The sequence below is a fragment of the Schistocerca gregaria genome, chromosome 4 (assembly GCF_023897955.1).
Source record: "Schistocerca gregaria isolate iqSchGreg1 chromosome 4, iqSchGreg1.2, whole genome shotgun sequence".
NCBI lineage: Eukaryota > Metazoa > Arthropoda > Insecta > Orthoptera > Acrididae > Schistocerca > Schistocerca gregaria.
In genome coordinates this window covers 398,273,447-398,291,133 of record NC_064923.1, presented here as the reverse complement: position 1 = coordinate 398,291,133, position 17,687 = coordinate 398,273,447, and the positions used below count along the sequence as shown (strand labels likewise).

General features: G+C 42.9%; 1 protein-coding gene across 1 annotated transcript in view; it reads left to right on the top strand.

Annotated features, from left to right (window-relative positions):
* The window catches only part of LOC126267745 (synaptotagmin-5), a 216,273-nt gene that overhangs the window by 171,592 nt on the left and 26,994 nt on the right, over positions 1–17,687 (top strand). The window contains exon 8 of the mRNA XM_049973048.1: positions 5,976–6,175. Coding sequence (XP_049829005.1) covers positions 5,976–6,175 — 200 coding nt within the window. The remainder of the gene's footprint in view (positions 1–5,975; positions 6,176–17,687) is intronic.

Genomic DNA, 17,687 nt, shown 5'->3' with positions numbered 1-17,687 from the left:
CTAAGCATCCTAGCAAAAGTTGGAGAGTCTTCTTCAAAGAAACGTGGACGATGTGTAAACTGCGGACGCGCTAAAAACATAAGATCTACAATCAAATGTGATTCTTGCTCCTATTTCGTCTGCAAACGACATGTGGCTATCATATACACATGTGAATTCTGTAAACATGTAGACTCAGAATAAGACGTTACAAAGAAATGTGTGTGAATTGTTCACTTTCATAATAATGTAAAATTATATAGTTGATTATTACGATAAAGAAATAACATTGCACTGTCTCTATGTAACATTTAGCGTTTTACATGTAAGACATGGAATACAATCTTCTGCTTACCCAAATATATGTGTTCTGCTTTTTTTCATTCATAAATCCATGTAAATAGCAATAAAAGTACAAACATTCGAAAACACTTACCTGTTCTAAATGGTGTATCGTTCTCCCAAGTTTGCGAGTCTGAAACAGTGCTGCTACAACTGTATAATATTTGTAACTGCAGCTGCAGTAATTGCCATCTTGAAATGACAATGTTTTTGATGTAACAGTATACAAATTAACAAAGGGTATTTACAACTTCCTTAATAATGAAAGTAGCTGCAGGCGTCGATAATGAATGAAAATACTTGGCGCTGTATGTGTGATGTTTACCGCCAACAGTGGACTGTTTGCACTTCAAGTTCACTGTTTATTCGTCGTAGTTCTGAGTGCCGAGTGTACTGTTACAAACACGGCTCTGTCTCATCATGCCTTAAAACAGCGTCGAGGGCCACAAGTTGAAATCCACATTGATAATCAGTCTGTTGGCCGTTTCCGAGAATTCTTTGTCTCGATTCTAGTTACTACATATCGATACATGAATCGTTCCTATTCCCTCAAGCAATATTTAAATGTTTATAGCTCATATTTTTCACTTCAGGCACAGACTATTTAAGCGAAAGTAAATTATTTTCAAGGAAGAGAAAAACATATTAGGAGGTGCGACATCGTGAATTGAAGTAGCCATCCAAGAAAAGTTTATTTTAATGCTCTTCAATCCCAGTGTTTGACTGCAGACATACATCAGTTTATTACCGATTTCGGTCTTTAGTGGCCACCTTAAGATTTGTTTTGTGAAGGAAAAATATTAAGGCAAATAAATGTGCAATATAAACTACACATGGTGATATTTGACCAGACAATGATGTTACACATGCGCAGATATCGAACATGGGCTAGATAAACATACCTGAATATCAGTAGGTAAGATAGTTCATAAAATAAGAACTATTAGGCCAACATAGCCACGCCAATTTCAGATTCTATCTTAATTTTCCGTAAAATACCCTACAAAATCTTTAAAATCTGTAGATTTAGGGCACTTAATTATAATAAAGTACAACACATTTTTCACTTTTTAATATCATAAAATATCTATAATACAATATACAAAACTTCTATAGATTTACAGGATCAGAAGCTGAAGCACTACTTTTACACATTTTCGCTACGTTTAACGTGTCACTATCGGACTCTAAAACTGAGCAGTTGTTTTCTAGGATTCCCATATGTGTTTAAAGTTACTCGTTAAGTCTATTTGCCTTATCTGTTTTTAAATTTTTGAGAACACTGAATAATGTTCCTACCTCAGCATTTGAAGGTGGAACTGCTAGTAAAAATGAAATGACCATTTCGAGATTTTCGTGTATAAAATGGTCGCGATGATCTTTCAAGCTTAGTGCCTTATACCAATAAATTTCAGCTCCCAATTTCAATTTCTTCTTCACCTTCAACCACAAAATGCTTGGCGTCGATAAGAGCTTGATGACCCCATTCATCGTCTGCTTTTTGTATGTTGCTTTTTGCCACTAAAAAATTGAAATGGCAAAACACGTCTTCCACAGACTGTCTCCAGTTTTCTTGCTACTAGTGGATTACCTGTTACACAGCCATTGTAATCAGATGACTTTTCATGGGATTACTGTAAGTATAATACGACTAAATTCCGTTGTCGCCCTAACAACTGCAATAGAAGGGCTAATATAGTAATCTGCCAATAGACGGATTGAACACAATAAGGGTTTGAGAGAATAAATACCCTTTAATACATCGGTGGGGCCATAAAGCAATACGTCTAGTGGCGCCTACCATAAATAATAAGGTTGCCACTTCAAGTTCGACTTTTCACTAAATTTCCCTAAATTCCTGTCAAAATAAAACAACCCTGAAACACACAAAATACAATATGTCGCGCCCTAAAACTCACTAAAAGTGGAAACACCGTCAGAATCGTACTGCATTGCAATCACAACAGCAGAAAACCAGCGCACTTAGCAACAGTGACCAAGGGTCGGAACTTCACGCACAGCTTGCATAACCAAATTTTAAAAAATATAACAACAGTTATGAATAGTGTCCTAATTCCGGTATATACAAAATAAATTGGGGCGACTTTGATCAATACTGCAATAAGTAGAGACCCATCTTTTCAGCATACCGTTTCAGAGGAACATATGCAGTAAGAGAATAATACTACCATCGGGATCCGTTTGGCAATGCCCACCAACTGCGTTTATGATATCGAGAGCAATTTCGGTACTCTAAATGTTGCACCGAAGGATCGTTTGTTCAGTTTATTCGAGACATTAAAGGTTTATAAAAGCAGAAAGACAGTACCTAAAAATTATCATTGAACAGAGTGAATTTGATCGTAACGCACATTTTCCTCTAAATGGTAATAAGCTAAAACTGTTCTGTTTCCCTATCTTCTCATAGAGGGCAGTACTGTTTGCTGTTTTACACAATTATATGCTCCTTGCTGACAATTTTTATATACTACGCAAAATTGTACCTGTATGTTGTCACTTGTACTCTGAAATGTTCATTATACTACTACTTGATTTTTCTTTTTTAATATGCTAGACTTTTTGCCAGATGGTGCGTCTACAACATTTTATTACCCCATCTATTATTGATCGCTATTCCTGATAATACACATGCCACAAATTATTGTTTTTCGTAGCTATAATAACTACACTCCTGGAAATGGAAAAAAGAACACATTGACACCGGTGTGTCAGACCCACCATACTTGCTCCGGACACTGCGAGAGGGCTGTACAAGCAATGATCACACGCACGGCACAGCGGACACACCAGGAACCGTGGTGTTGGCCGTCGAATGGCGCTAGCTGCGCAGCATTTGTGCACCGCCGCCGTCAGTGCCAGCCAGTTTGCCGTGGCATACGGAGCTCCATCGCAGTCTTTAACACTGGTAGCATGCCGCGACAGCGTGGACGTGAACCGTTTGTGCAGTTGACGGACTTTGAGCGAGGGCGTATAGTGGGCATGCGGGAGGCCGGGTGGACGTACCGCCGAATTGCTCAACACGTGGGGCGTGAGGTCTCCACAGTACATCGATGTTGTCGCCAGTGGTCGGCGGAAGGTGCACGTGCCCGTCGACCTGGGACCGGACCGCAGCGACGCACGGATGCACGCCAAGACCGTAGGATCCTACGCAGTGCCGTAGGGGACCGCGCCGCCACTTCCCAGCAAATTAGGGACACTGTTGCTCCTGGGGTATCGGCGAGGACCATTCGCAACCGTATCCATGAAGCTGGGCTACGGCCCCGCTCACCGTTAGGCCGTCTTCCGCTCACGCCCCAACATCGTGCAGCCCGCCTCCAGTGGTATCGCGACAGGCGTGAATGGAGGGACGAATGGAGACGTGTCGTCTTCAGCGATGAGAGTCGCTTCTGCCTTGGTGCCAATGATGGTCGTATGCGTGTTTGGCGCCGTGCAGGTGAGCGCCACAATCAGGACTGCATACGACCAAGGCACACAGGGCCAACACCCGGCATCATGGTGTGGGCAGCGATCTCCTACACTGGCCGTACACCTCTGGCGATCGTCAAGGGGACACTGAATAGTGCACGGTACATCCAAACCGTCATCGAACCCATCGTTCTACCATTCCTAGACCGGCAAGGGAACTTGCTGTTCCAACAGGACAATGCACGTCCGCATGTATCCCGTGCCACCCAACGTGCTCTAGAAGGTGTAAGTCAAGTACCCTGGCCAGCAAGATCTCCGGATCTGTCCCCCATTGAGCATGTTTGGGACTGGATGAAGCGTCGTCTCACGCGGTCTGCACGTCCAGCACGAACGCTGGTCCAACTGAGGCGCCAGGTGGAAATGGCATGGCAAGCCGTTCCACAGGACTACATCCAGCATCTCTACGATCGTCTCCATGGGAGAATAGCAGCCTGCATTGCTGCGAAAGGTGGATATACACTGTACTAGTGCCGACATTGTGCATGCTCTGTTGCCTGTGTCTATGTGCCTGTGGTTCTGTCAGTGTGATCATGTGATGTATCTGACCGCAGGAATGTGTCAATAAAGTTTCCCCTTCCTGGGACAATGAATTCACGATGTTCTTATTTCAATTTCCAGGAGTGTATTATTAATATTTGTCCTGCAATCTTTGCGTGCAGTTAACGACATCTGGCGAATGTCGCCAAGCATGCTTGTGTCCTGGCGTAGTCATTGCACAGCAGCACAATGTCGCCAGCAGCGTTGCCTCGTTTAATACACCGGTTCTCGTCAGATCACGTTGGGTGGTACCAGTCCTTGAATGCATAACCAAAGTATAAAGCAAGTGCTGGTGCCCGTTTTCCTGTGCCCCTTCATAACGGTCAGTACCTGACAGAGGTTGAAACGGGCCTCATTGACGGTTTCCATTGGCCAGCTGGTCAAACGGTGCAATATCCAGATTTTAGGGTCTTTCGGATGTGACAGTGGCCCGATGTTGAGCTGCATCGGAACATGAGGGTAGGCATGTATGTATTAAAGCGAGGACCTAGAAACGACGGAGAGGCTTCGTCCCGCTGTAGCCCTCAGTGGTTCACAATCCCACCATAGACCACAGCAGTCCACCCACCCCACCGTCGCCCCACACCGAACCCAGGGTTATTGTGAAGTTCGTACCCTAGTTGACTCCTCCCCACCCCTCCACCCAGGAACGTCTCATACCAGACGAGTGTAACCCCAAATGTTTGGTGGTTGACTAATAATGGTGTCCGCATACGTGGAAATGGTGTTTGCGCACCAATCACCGACACAGTGTAACTGAGGCAGAGTAAGGGGAACCAACCCGCATTCGCCGAGGTAGATGGAAAAAACCATCCACAGGCTGGCAGGCACACGAGAGTAGGCACACTAGTCGTAAAAGTTCCGGTCGACATCGTCTGGCCACCACAAGGGAGGATCGCCGTATTGAGTACTGAGCGCATCGTAAGTAACCCTTACACATCTGTGCCTGCCATCCGAGAACAAGTAATAGATTCTCTGCAGTATCCTGTGTCATCCCGCGCCATTGGTCGGAGCCTAGCACCAGCCGCACTAGGATATTACCGTCCGATGCGTAGGCAGCCGTTAACTTACAAAACAAAACGGTTACATTTGGAGTGGTGCCGTGGAAGGGAAGCGCGGACTACTGATGAATGGCGTTGTACAGTGTTCAGCAAAGAGTCGCGTTTCTGCACTATTCCAGATGATCATCGTCAGTTTCACTTTTCATGCTAGTCTGCAATAAATGGTTCAAATGGCTCTGAGCACTATGGGACATAACTTCTGTGTTCATCAGTCCCCTAGAACTTAGAACTACTTAAACCTAACTAACCTAAGGACACCACACACATCCATGCCCGTGGCAGGATTCGAACCTGCGACCGTAGCGGTCGCGCAGTTCCAGAGTGTAGCACCTAGAACCGTTCGGCCACCCCGGCCGGCCTGACAACCTGCCATTTGTTGCATGCTGCCTTCATTGTATTGCTGTTCAGCGTTATATTAGTTCGCCAATATTCATTTCTGAAAACAGGCTACTAGTGATACTTTCACAATCTGCATAAAAGCCGAGATAGAAAGAAGACGAGAAAAGAGTACAGACTGAAACTAACGCCACGGTTAGACGAGAGGGCTGACGGGCGACCGTGGTGTTGCAGTGTTCGACGAGGACTTCGTGTTCGAGGTGTCGCCAGCGGCGCTGCCGCGGCGCACGCTGGAGGTACTTCTGTATGACTTCGACGCGTACTCGCGCCACCACAGCATCGGCGGTGTGCAGCTGCCGCTGGCGCAGATCGACCTCTCCGAGAGGCTCACCCTCTGGAGGCAGCTCGGGCCCTGCGCCGACCAGGACGCCAAGGTAGAGAGTGGCGGCAGCTTAAGCAATTGTAGCTGTAAGTTTTAGTGTCCTCAATCAACAGCAGCCTTACTATATTTAACCTACCCATGTTCGTTGTTGTTGTTGTGTGCTTCAGTCCGAAGACTCGTCTGATACAACTCTCCATATTACTCTGTCCTGTGTGAGCCTCTTCATGTCCAAATAACTTCTGCAATTTCCATTTTTCAAATCTTCTGTATTCATCTCCTCGTCTCCCTCTAAGGTTAGTTAGGTTCAAGTAGCTCTAAGTTCTAGGGGACTAATGACTTCAGATGTTAAGTCCCTTAGTGTTCAGAGCCATTTGAACCATTTGAGCCTTGATGTCTCAAAACGTGTCCTATCAAAAATATGGTTCAAATGGCTCTGAGCACTATGGGACTTAACATCTGTGGTCACCAGTCCCCTAGAAGTTAGAACTACTTAAACCTAACTAACCTAAGGACATCACACACATCCATGCCCGCGGCAGGATTCGAACCTGCGACCGTAGCGGTCACGCGGTTCTTGACTGAAGTGCCCAGAACCGCACGGCCACACCGGCCGGCTGTCCTATCAACTAATCCCTTCTTCTAGTCAGGTTGCGCGAAAAATTCCTTTTCTCTCCACTTCCATTTAGTACCTTCTCATTAGTTACCCTCCTCTTCTTCAACATTCTTCTGTGCCACCACATTTCAAAACCTTCTATTCTCTTCTTGCCTAAACTCTTTATCGTCAATGTTCCTCCTCCACACATGGCTACTTCCCACACAAATAATTTCTGAAAATACTTCCTAAAACTTAAATCTACATTCGATGTTAATAAATTTTTCTTCTTCAGAAACTCTTTTCTTGCCATTTCCAGTCAACGTTTTATATCCTCTCTACTTCTGCCATCGTCGCTTATTTTAATGCCCAAATAACAAACCTCATTTACTACTTTACGTGTCTCGTTTCCTAATCTAATTCAGCGTCGCCTGATTTAATTCGCCTACCTTTCTTTATCCTTGTTTTGCTTTTGTTGATATTCATCTCTTATCCTCCCTTCAAGACACTGTCGATTCCGTTCAACTGCTCTTACAGGTCCTATGCTGTCTCCCACAGAATTACAATGTCATCGGCAAACCTCAAAGTTTTTATTTCTTCTCCCTGAACTGTAATTCCCACTCAGATTGAGTAACATCGACGATAGGCTACAACCCGGTCTCACTCCTTTCTGAACTACTGCTTCCGTTCCTGCCCATTGATTCTTGTAATTGCCATCTGGTTTCTGTACAAGTTTTAAATAACGTTTTGCACCCTGTATTTTACCCATGCTACTTTCGAAATTTAAAAAGAGAACTGCAGTCGACATTGTCAAAAGTTTCCTGTAAATCTACAAATGCAATAAACCTAGGTTTGCCTTTCTTTAACCTAACTCCTAAGATAAGTCGTAGGGTCAGTATTGCCTCGCGTGTTCCTGCTTTTCTCCGGAATCCGAACTGATCTTCCCTGAGGTCAGCTTCTACTAACTTTTCTATTCTTGTGTAGAGAATCTGAGATCTGGATAAATTGAAAAAATCTGAGGTTGTTGAGATTATGAGAGTCGCAGGCGACGTTGGACTGAAGCAACAGAAAGAAATACGGTAGAAAATGAACAGGCAGCTTTGAGAAATAAAACTGTGAAGGCAGCAGTGGATCACATAGGACAAGACTAGCCCTAGTAAGTAATATAGGAGGTACTGAATTTAATTGACAATAGGAAAAAATGTAAAAATGAAGTAAATGTATTGGGTAAAAGGGAATTCAGACGTCTAAAAAATTAAACTGACAGAAAGCGTAAAATGGCTAAACAGGAATGTCCAGAGGACAAATGCAAGGCTGTAGAAACCTGTATAACTAGGCAAAAGATAGATGCCGCTTATAGAAAAATTAATAGACCTATGGAGGAAAAAGAATCAGCCATATGAGTATCAAGAACTCAGATCGCAAGCCAGTATTAAGTAGAGAATGAAAAGCTGATAGGTGGAGGGAATATTTAGAGACTCTATACAGGTGAAACAAACTTGAGGCCAATACTGTAGAAAGTGGTCGTAGATGAAGATGAGATTAGAGGTTTGATACTGAGAGAATAATTTGATAGAGCACTGAAAAACCGATGTGGAAACAAGGCTCCTGAAGTAGATGACATTCCCTCAGAACTGCAGACATCCGTTGGAGATCTAGCCTTGACAAAACTATTCCACCTGGTATGCGAGAGAGAGGCTGGTGCAGATAAAACTAGCCCGTGTAAGTATATAGAAAATGTAATGAAACTACACGAACGAAGAGCTGAAATGGACTAACCATATATTTACAATAAAAAACACAGTGAAAAATACACTTATAGAAAATGTTGAAAGTGATACCCTGCAATATCAGTACACAGCCATACACATCTAAGCATATTAAAATACTGCCGGTGTAAAGTTCGGATATCGATGACAGCAACTTCACGGCTGATGTTGTCTTTCAGTTCCTGCGTTCTATGTGGATGTGTTTCATAGACCTCGCTCTTCAAGTGTCCCCACAGGAAAAAAAATCACATGTTGTTACATCTGGCGAACATGGTGAAAACAACATAGACTCGTTCCAGGGATACCTTAGACATGTGGCTTCTTGCCTCGTCTTACTGAAAGAAGTATTGTAATTAATATTCAGTGACTTGAACCAAAATATATCAATAATTTCCATACATGCAACCATGCTGAGGGTATTGTCAAAAAATATCGGTCCAGTATTGTGTCCCATTTACACCGTACCAAACACCGATTTTTTTCATCATGAAGCAGTTGCTGACACACAATGTTAAGTTACGCAGTACCTCGTGTTCTGCGAATTCACATGACCTGAAAGATGAAGTCGTGCTTCATCACCCATGATGTAATGGAATGGGTGCAAGAAACCATGGTTGATGTTATTCAAAAGCTACGTGCAGTCATCTACTCGTTTCTGTCATCCTCCTGTAATTGCTGCACAACCGTCACACGATATGGCTTCAAATTAACTCTTTCCAATATCCGCTGGCAACTCCTTCTATTTATATCTACTGGGCCAATTTACGTGTAGACTTCTTTCGGCTCTGGATAATTCTTCGGCGAATTTCTGCAATAACTTCTGGTGTGCGAACTGAAGGAATTCCTTGTCGTTTTACATTTTGCACGGATCCGTAAGTGCGCCAGTTTATTATACAGATCCTGTCTTCGTCTCTTTGCTGTAAGCTCTCTATCCGGGTACTTAACGCCGAAAATTTCGCGAGGTTTTTTAATCGAACATGTTTTCACATATGATTACACAGTTTCAATTCTTTCTTCTATCGAGAAAGTAATTTTGCAGACCACGAAGAGAAATGTCTAACTCCACTGATGAAATAAACTGAAATGCTGGCAGAAGAATGCTAACAATCGATTATTGCATAAAACTGACCATTGTTGTGGCTGTTTACTCTGTTTCAGAAGCCTAAATTCTGCACTCGCATTCAAAGAGGAGAGGGGCTATTTTTAACTGCGCCACCATGTATATGAGGAAGGAGAAGTACCCTCAGACTTAGGAAGAACGAAATAATTCTAATTCCAAAGAAAGCAGCTGCTGACAACTGAACATACCGAATTATCATTTCAAGAAGTTGTTGCTACAAAACACTGAGACGACACAAATTACACAATGGTAGCAAAGCTGGTAGAAGCCGACCTCGAGAAGATCAGTTTGGATTCCAGAGAAATGTTTGAACACGTCAGGCAACACAGACGCTACGACTTGTCATAACGGCGAAGCTAAGAAGGGCAAACGTACGTTTATAGGATTCGTGGATTTGGAGAAAGCTTTTGACAGAACTAAATGAACTACACTCTTTGATATCTTGAAGGTAGTAAGGATGAAACACAAGGAGCAGAAGGTTACTTACAACTAGCACTGAAGGGTTGTAGCCCATCCGCAATGTTGTTCAATCTGTACATTAAGCAAGCTGCGAAGGAAACCAAGGAGAAATTTGGAAAGGGAATTAAGTTCAGGGAGGTTTGTCGATGACATTGTAATACTGTCAGAGATGGCTAAGGACTTAAAAGAGTTGTTGAGTGGAATGGATTGTGTCTTCAAAAGATATAAGATGAACACCAACAAAATTAGAAAAAGAATAAAGGGATGTACTTCAATCAAATCAAGCGAATTAGATTAGAAAATGTAGGTAAGTTTTGCTATTTGGGCAGCTACAGTATTTGATCAAAAGTATTCGGACACTCCCAAAAACATATGTTTTTCACATTAGGTGCATTTTACTGCCACCTAGTGCCAGATACTCCATATGAGCGACCTCAGTAGTCATTAAACATCGTGAGAGAGCAAAATGCAGCCCTCCACGGAACTCAGGGAATTCGAACGCTGTCAGGTGATTCGGTGTCACTTGGATCTTAAGTCTGTACGCGAGATTTCCACACTCCTAAACATTCCTAGGTCCACTGTTTCCGATGTGATAGTGAAGTGGAAACGTGAAGGGACATGTACAGCACAAAAGCGTACAGGCCGACCTCGTCTGTTGACTAACAGAGACCGCCGACAGTTGAAGAGCGTCGTAAAGTGTAATAGAGGGACATCTATCCAGACCATCACATAGGAATTCCGAACTGCATCAGGATCCACTGCAAGTATTTTGACAGTTAGGCGGGAGGTGAGAAAACTTGGATTTCATGGTCGAGTGGCCACTCACAAGCCACACTTCAGGCTGGTAAATGCCAAACGACGCCTCGCTTGGTGTAAGCAGCGTTAACATTGGACGGTTCAACAGTAGGAAAAAAGTTGTGAGGAGTGACCAATCATGGTACACAATGTGGCGATCCAATGGCAGGGTATGGATATGGCGAATGCCCGCTGAACGTCATCTGCCAGCGTATGTAGTGCCAACAGTTAAATTCGGAGATGGTGGTGTATGGCGTGGTCGTGTTTTTCATGGAGGGGGCTTGCACCCCTTATTGTTTAGCGCAACACTGTCACAGCACAGGCCTACATTGATGTTTTAAGCACCTTTTTGCTTCCCACTGTTGAAGAGTAATTGGGGGATGGCGATTGCATCGTTCAACACGATCAAGCACCTGTTCATAATGCACGGCCTGTGGCAGAGTGGTTACACAACAATAAAATCCCTGGAATGGACTGGCCTGCACAGAGTCCTGAATCGTATAGAACACCTTTGTGATGTTTCGGAACGCTGACTTGGTACCAGGCCTCACCGACTGACATCGATACCTCTCCTCAGTGCTGCACTCCGTGAAGAATGGGCTTCCATTCGCCAAGAAACCTTCCAGCATCTGACTGAAGGTATACCTGCGAGAGTAGAAGCTGTCATCAAGGCTAAGAGTGGGCCAACACCATACTCAATTCCAGCATTACCGATGGTGCGTGTGACGAGCTTACAAGTCATTTTCAGCCAGCCGTCGGGATACTTTTGATCACATAGTGTAAGTAACTGATGACGACTGAAGTCTAAAGGATATGAAATTCAGTCTGGAAATAACAATAAAAACATTTCTGTAAAAGCGGAATTTATTATCATCTAATGCAAACATAGGAGGCATTTTGTCAAGGTTGGAGGGTAGCCTTGTATAGAAGTGAAACTTGAAAGACAAGCAGTTCAGGAAGAAGAGAATAGAAGCTTTTGAAATGTGGTGCTACAGAAGAATGCAGAAAATTGGATGGATAGAGTCCCCGCAGGATACCGTGACCGATGCGCAGTGACCCATTTTCGCCCAAAGCGCTGAACGAGTTCCCTCCTTTCTTCGGAAGGGGAGGTCGACACTGTCTGCTACCTTTCAGCCAGTCAGTAATGATACAATCGAGGCGCACGCCCTGCTATATTTCTCAATCGATTTTACGGTCTCTATATGATAAAAAATTCATTTTTGCTTTTACTTGTAGCTTTGTATGTCAGGTTTATTGTGATGTGCCATTATTTCGTTAATGGTCATAGTTACTGTGACATTCATGTGGAAGTAAGAGACTGCGCGAAATGCGAAAAAGTCTGCAATGAAAAACAGGGATCGCTATGATTTTGCATTTGATGTACGAGGGTCAGTCAAAAAGTAATGCCTCCTATTTTTTTTCTACGTTTAATTGTCAGGAAATTTAAATGCAATTACATAGGTTGAAAACCACAACATTGAGGATCATTTTGTCATTTTTCAATGTAATCTCCGCCCATCTCTACAGTTTTGGTCCATCTTTGAACAAGGGCATGTAATCCAGCACGGTAAAAATCACAGCCCTGCTTCCTAAGCCATTGACTCACGGATGTCTTGACGGCCTCCTCATCTTCAAAATGAATCCCACGATGAGCTTCTTTTAGTGGCCCGAACAGATGGAAGTCTGATGGTGCCAGGTCAGGGCTGTATGGGGGATGAGGCAAAACTTCCCATCCAATTTTGACAATCTCGTCAGAGATGTGACGACTGGTGTGTGGTCTTGCATTGTCATGCAAAAGAAGAACATCTGCCATTGATTTTGTTGGGCGAACTCGCTGAAGACGTGCTTTAAGTTTTTTGAGGGTTGTGACGTATTGAACAGAATTTATTGTGCATCCCTGCTCCAAAAAATCAACCAGAATCACACCCTCTGTATCCCAGAAAACTGTTGCCATAACTTTCCCTGCCAATCGCACAGTTTTGAATTTTTTCTTCCTCGGCGAGCTTGTGTGACGCCACTCCATTGACTGCCTCTTTGATTCGGGTTCAAAAAAATGCACCCATGTTTCGTCCCCGGTCACAATTTTTTTCAGAAACTCATCTCCCTCCAAACGGAAGCGCTGCAAGTGTTGGGAGGCTATTGTTTTCCTTGCCTCTTTATCCTGATCGGTTAACATTCTTGGAACCCACTGTGCACAAACTTTTGAGTACCCCAATTGTTTAATAATCGTGATCACACTGCCTTTACTAAGAGAAATAATGCGACACACTTCATCTGCAGTCACCCGACGGTCACCACGAATCATGTCATCAACTTGCTGAATGTTGTGTGGAGTCACTGCACTCACCGGCCTGCCGCTCCGCTTTTCGTCAGTCAACGGTGTTTGCCCTTCAGCTTCCTTACAACGACGAACCCATCGTCTAACAGTGCTGACATCCACTGTCACAACACCATACACCTTCTTCAGTCTTTCATGAATGCGTATGGGCGTTTCACCTTCTGCATTCAAGAATTCAATCACACAACGCTGTCTCAAACGAACATCGATGTCGGCCATCTTACAAACTTCTGCTGTGCTGCCACCTGTTGACACAGAAAGTTACTACTGCAGTGGATTGCAGAAGAAGGTTTGAGGAATGACGCCAAATTCAAATTTTTCACTTAACTTAATTTTTTTAAGTAGAAAAAAATGGGAGGCATTACTTTTTGACCGACCCTCGTATATTACATAATATATTGCTGCAAATGAAATTACCAATCTCGAGAAAATTGATCTGGCGTAGTGTACTCATTTGCAATTGCACCGTTCCAGCAATAAAGCCAGAGTGAAATATCCACCACTTTCCTCATATTTCATAAATGGTTTGCGATATCAAAATGAGATTTGAGCGAGTGATAGCACAGAAAGTGAAGAGTATTTTGCCATATGATTATTATTCAAATTTCGTTATTTACCGTGTTATTCAATGAACTATAGACTCTTACCATGAAAGAATGGAATTTTTAAGGACCTTCGATAGTTGTTGAAATGAGAAATGCTATAGATTTTTGGAACAACTTAAGTGAAGATATTACATGTTTATTTTGCACCGAGGATACGCTATTATGTAAGATACTGACCTTACTTTATCTCAGTTCCACACTTAATAAACTTAATAAACCACTGTTTAGAATTCTCTTGCAATTGCGTCTGCACGAGATGTTAGTGAGGTGAGACTGTGAAAACTCCGCTGTGTTTGGCAAGAGAAGCAGATTTTAACATGACAACAAGAGAAATATGTAGGCTTTACTCAAAATTCGCCAATCGTGACCCTCCTCTGAAAATTAAAATTGGTTAACCAGGCGAAAATAAATCGCTACATTTTCGGCGCAATTTTTTTTTAGATGCTAACCAAAGCAGAGGTGACATATCTTTTTGAATGGTCACCACGCAATTGAGGGGCCCCACTTAACACTTTGCCGTCCAGCGATACCGCAATGGTGTGCGCGAAACAGCGGTCAACGCCCAGCGACACCACAGTGCTGTCGTGTGCATAGCATCACCCAGTGTCCTGTGACACTACAGTGGTGTCATCAGCATAGTATCGCGAAGTCGCCGGCGACAGCACTTTAGTATCTTTTTCATTGTGTTGGTGTTTTGTTTAGGTAACAATAAGTTACACATGTCAACAAGATTTTTTGTTTGTTTTTATAAGTACTTATGCAGTTTCACCATGTTGTTGTTGTTGTGGTCTTCAGTCCTGAGACTGGTTTGATGCAGCTCTCCATGCTACTCTATCCTGCACAAGCTTCTTCATCTCCCAGTACCTAATGCAACCTACATCCTTCTGAATCTGCTTAGGGTATTCATCTACTGGTCTCCCTCTACAATTTTTACCCTCCACGCTGCCCTCCAGTACTAAATTGGTGATCCCTTGATGCCTCAGAACATGTCCTACCAATCGGTTCCTTCTGCTAGTCAGGTTGTACCACAAACTTGTCTTCTCCCCAATTCTATTCAATACTTCCTCATTAGTTATGTGATCTACCCATCTAATCTTCAGCATTCGTCTGTAGCACCACATTTCGAACGCTTCTATTCTCTTCTTGTCTAAAGTATTTATCGTCCATGTTTCACTTCCATACATGGCTACACTCCATACAAATACTTTCAGAAACAACTTCCTGACACTTAAATCTATATCCGACGTTAGCAAATTTCTCTTCTTCAGAAACGCTTTCCTTGCCTTTGCCAGTCTACATTATATATCCTCTCTACTTCGACCATCATCAGTTATTTTGCTCCCCAAATAGCAAAACTCCTTTACTACTTTAAGTGTCTCATTTCCTAATCTAATTCCCTCAGCATCACCCGGCTTAATTCGACCACATTCCATTATCCTCGTTATGCTTTTGTTGATGTACATCTTATATCCTCCTTTCAAGACGCTATCCATTTCCTTCAACTGCTCTTCCAAATCCTTTGCTGTCTCTGACAGAATTACAATGTCATCGGCGAACCTTAAAGTTTTTATTTCTTCTTCATGGATTTTAATAACTACTCCGAATTTTTCTTTTGTTTCCTTTACTGCTTGCTCAATATACAGATTGAACAACATCAGGGAGAGGCTTCAACCCTGTCTCACTCCCTTCCCGACCACTGCTTCCCTTTCATGTCCCTCGACTCTTATAACTGCCATCTGGTTTCTGTACAAATTGTAAATAGCCTTTCGCTCCCAGTATTTTACCCCTGCCACCTTCAGAATTTGAAAGAGAGTGTTCCAGTCAACTTTGTCAAAAGCTTTCTCTAAGTCTCCAAATGCTAGAAACGTAGTTTTACCTTTCCTTAATCTATCTTCTACGATAAGTCGAAGGGGCAGTATTGCCTCATGTGTTCCAATATTTCTACGGAATCCAAACTGATCTTCCCCTGAGGTTGGCTTCTACTAGTTTTTCCATTCGTCTGCAAAGAATTCGTGTTAGTATTTTGTAGCCCTGACTTATTTAACTGATAGGTCGGTAATTTTCACATCTGTCAACGCCTGCTTTCTTTGGGATTGGAATTATTATATTCTTCTTGAAGTCTGAGGGTATTTCGTCTGTTTCATACATCTTGCTCACCAGATGGTAGAGTTTTGTCAGGACTGGCTCTCCGAAGGCTGTCAGTAGTTTTAATGGAATGTTGTCTACCCCCGGAGCTTTGTTGCAACTCAGGTCTTTCAGTGCTCTGTCAAACTCTTCACGCAGTATCATATCTCCCATTTCATCTTCATTTACATCCTCTTCCATTTCCAAAATATTGTCCTCAAGAACATCGCCCTTGTATAGACCCTCTATATACTCCTTCCATTTATCTGCTTTCCCTTCTTTGCTTAGATCTGGGTTCCCATCTGAGCTCTTGATATTCATACAAGTGGCTCTCTTTTCTCTGAAGGTCTCTTTAATTTTCCTATAGGCAGTATCTATCTTACCCCCAGTGAGATAAGCCTCTACATCCTTACATTTGTCCTCTAGCCATCCCTGCTTAGCCCTTTTGCACTTCCTGTCGACCTCATTTTTGAGACTTGTATTCCTTTTTGTCTGCTTCATTTACTGCATTTTTCTTCTGTTACATAAGGATTTCTACTAGCCATCGTCTTTTTACCTACTTGATTCTCTGCTGCCTTCACCACTTCATCCCTCAAAGCTACCGATTCTTCATCTACTGTATTTCTTTCCCCCATTCTTGTCAATTGTTCCCTTATGCTCTCCCTGAAACTCTGTACAACCTCTGGTTTAGTCAGTTTATCCAGGTCCCATCTCCTTAAAGTCCCACCTTTTTGCAGTTTCTTCAGTTTTAATCTACAGTTCATAACCAATAGATTGTGGTCAGAGTCCACATCTGCCTCTGGAAATGTCTTACAATTTGAAACCTGGTTCCTAAATCTCTGTCTTACCATTATACAATGTATCTGAAACCTGTCAGGATCTCCTGGCTTCTTCCATGTATACATTCTTCTTTTATGATTCTTGAACCAATTGTTAGCTATGATTAGGTTGTGCTCTGTGCAAAATTCTTCCAGGCGGCTTCCTCTTTCGTTTCTTACCCCCAATCCATATTCACCTATTACGTTTCCTTCTCTCCCTTTTCCTACTGACGAATTCCAGTCACCCATGACTATTAAATTATCATCTCCTTTCACTATCTGAATAATTTCTTTTATTTCATCATACATTTCTTCAATTTCTTCGTCATCTGCAGAGCTAGTTAGCATATAAACTTGTACTACTGTGGTAGGCGTGGGCTTCGTATCTATCTTGGCCACAATCATGCATTCACTATGCTGTTTTTAGTATCTTACACGCATTCCTATTTTCCTATTCATTATTAAACCTACTCCTGCATTACTCCTATTTGATTTTGTGTTTATAACCCTGTAGTCACCTGACCAGAAGTCTTGTTCCTCCTGCCACTGAACTTCACTAATCCATCCATTTCGCTTTTTTAATTTTCTAACCTACCTGCCCGATTAAGGGATCTGTCATTCCATGCTCCGATCCACAAAACGCCAGTTTTCTTCTCCTGATAACGACATCCCCTCGAGTAGTCCCCGCCCGGAGATACGAATGGGGGACTTTTTTACCTCCGGAATATTTTACCCAAGAGGCCGCCATCATCATTTAACCATACAGTAAAGCTGCATGCCCTCGGTAAAAATTACAGCCGTAGTTTCCCCTTGCTTTCAGCCGTTCGCAGTACCAGCACAGCAAGGCCATTTTGGTTAGTGTTACAAGGCCAGATCAGTCAATCGTCCAGACTGTTGCCCCTGCAACTACTGAAAAGGTTGCTGCCCCTCTTCAGGAACCACAC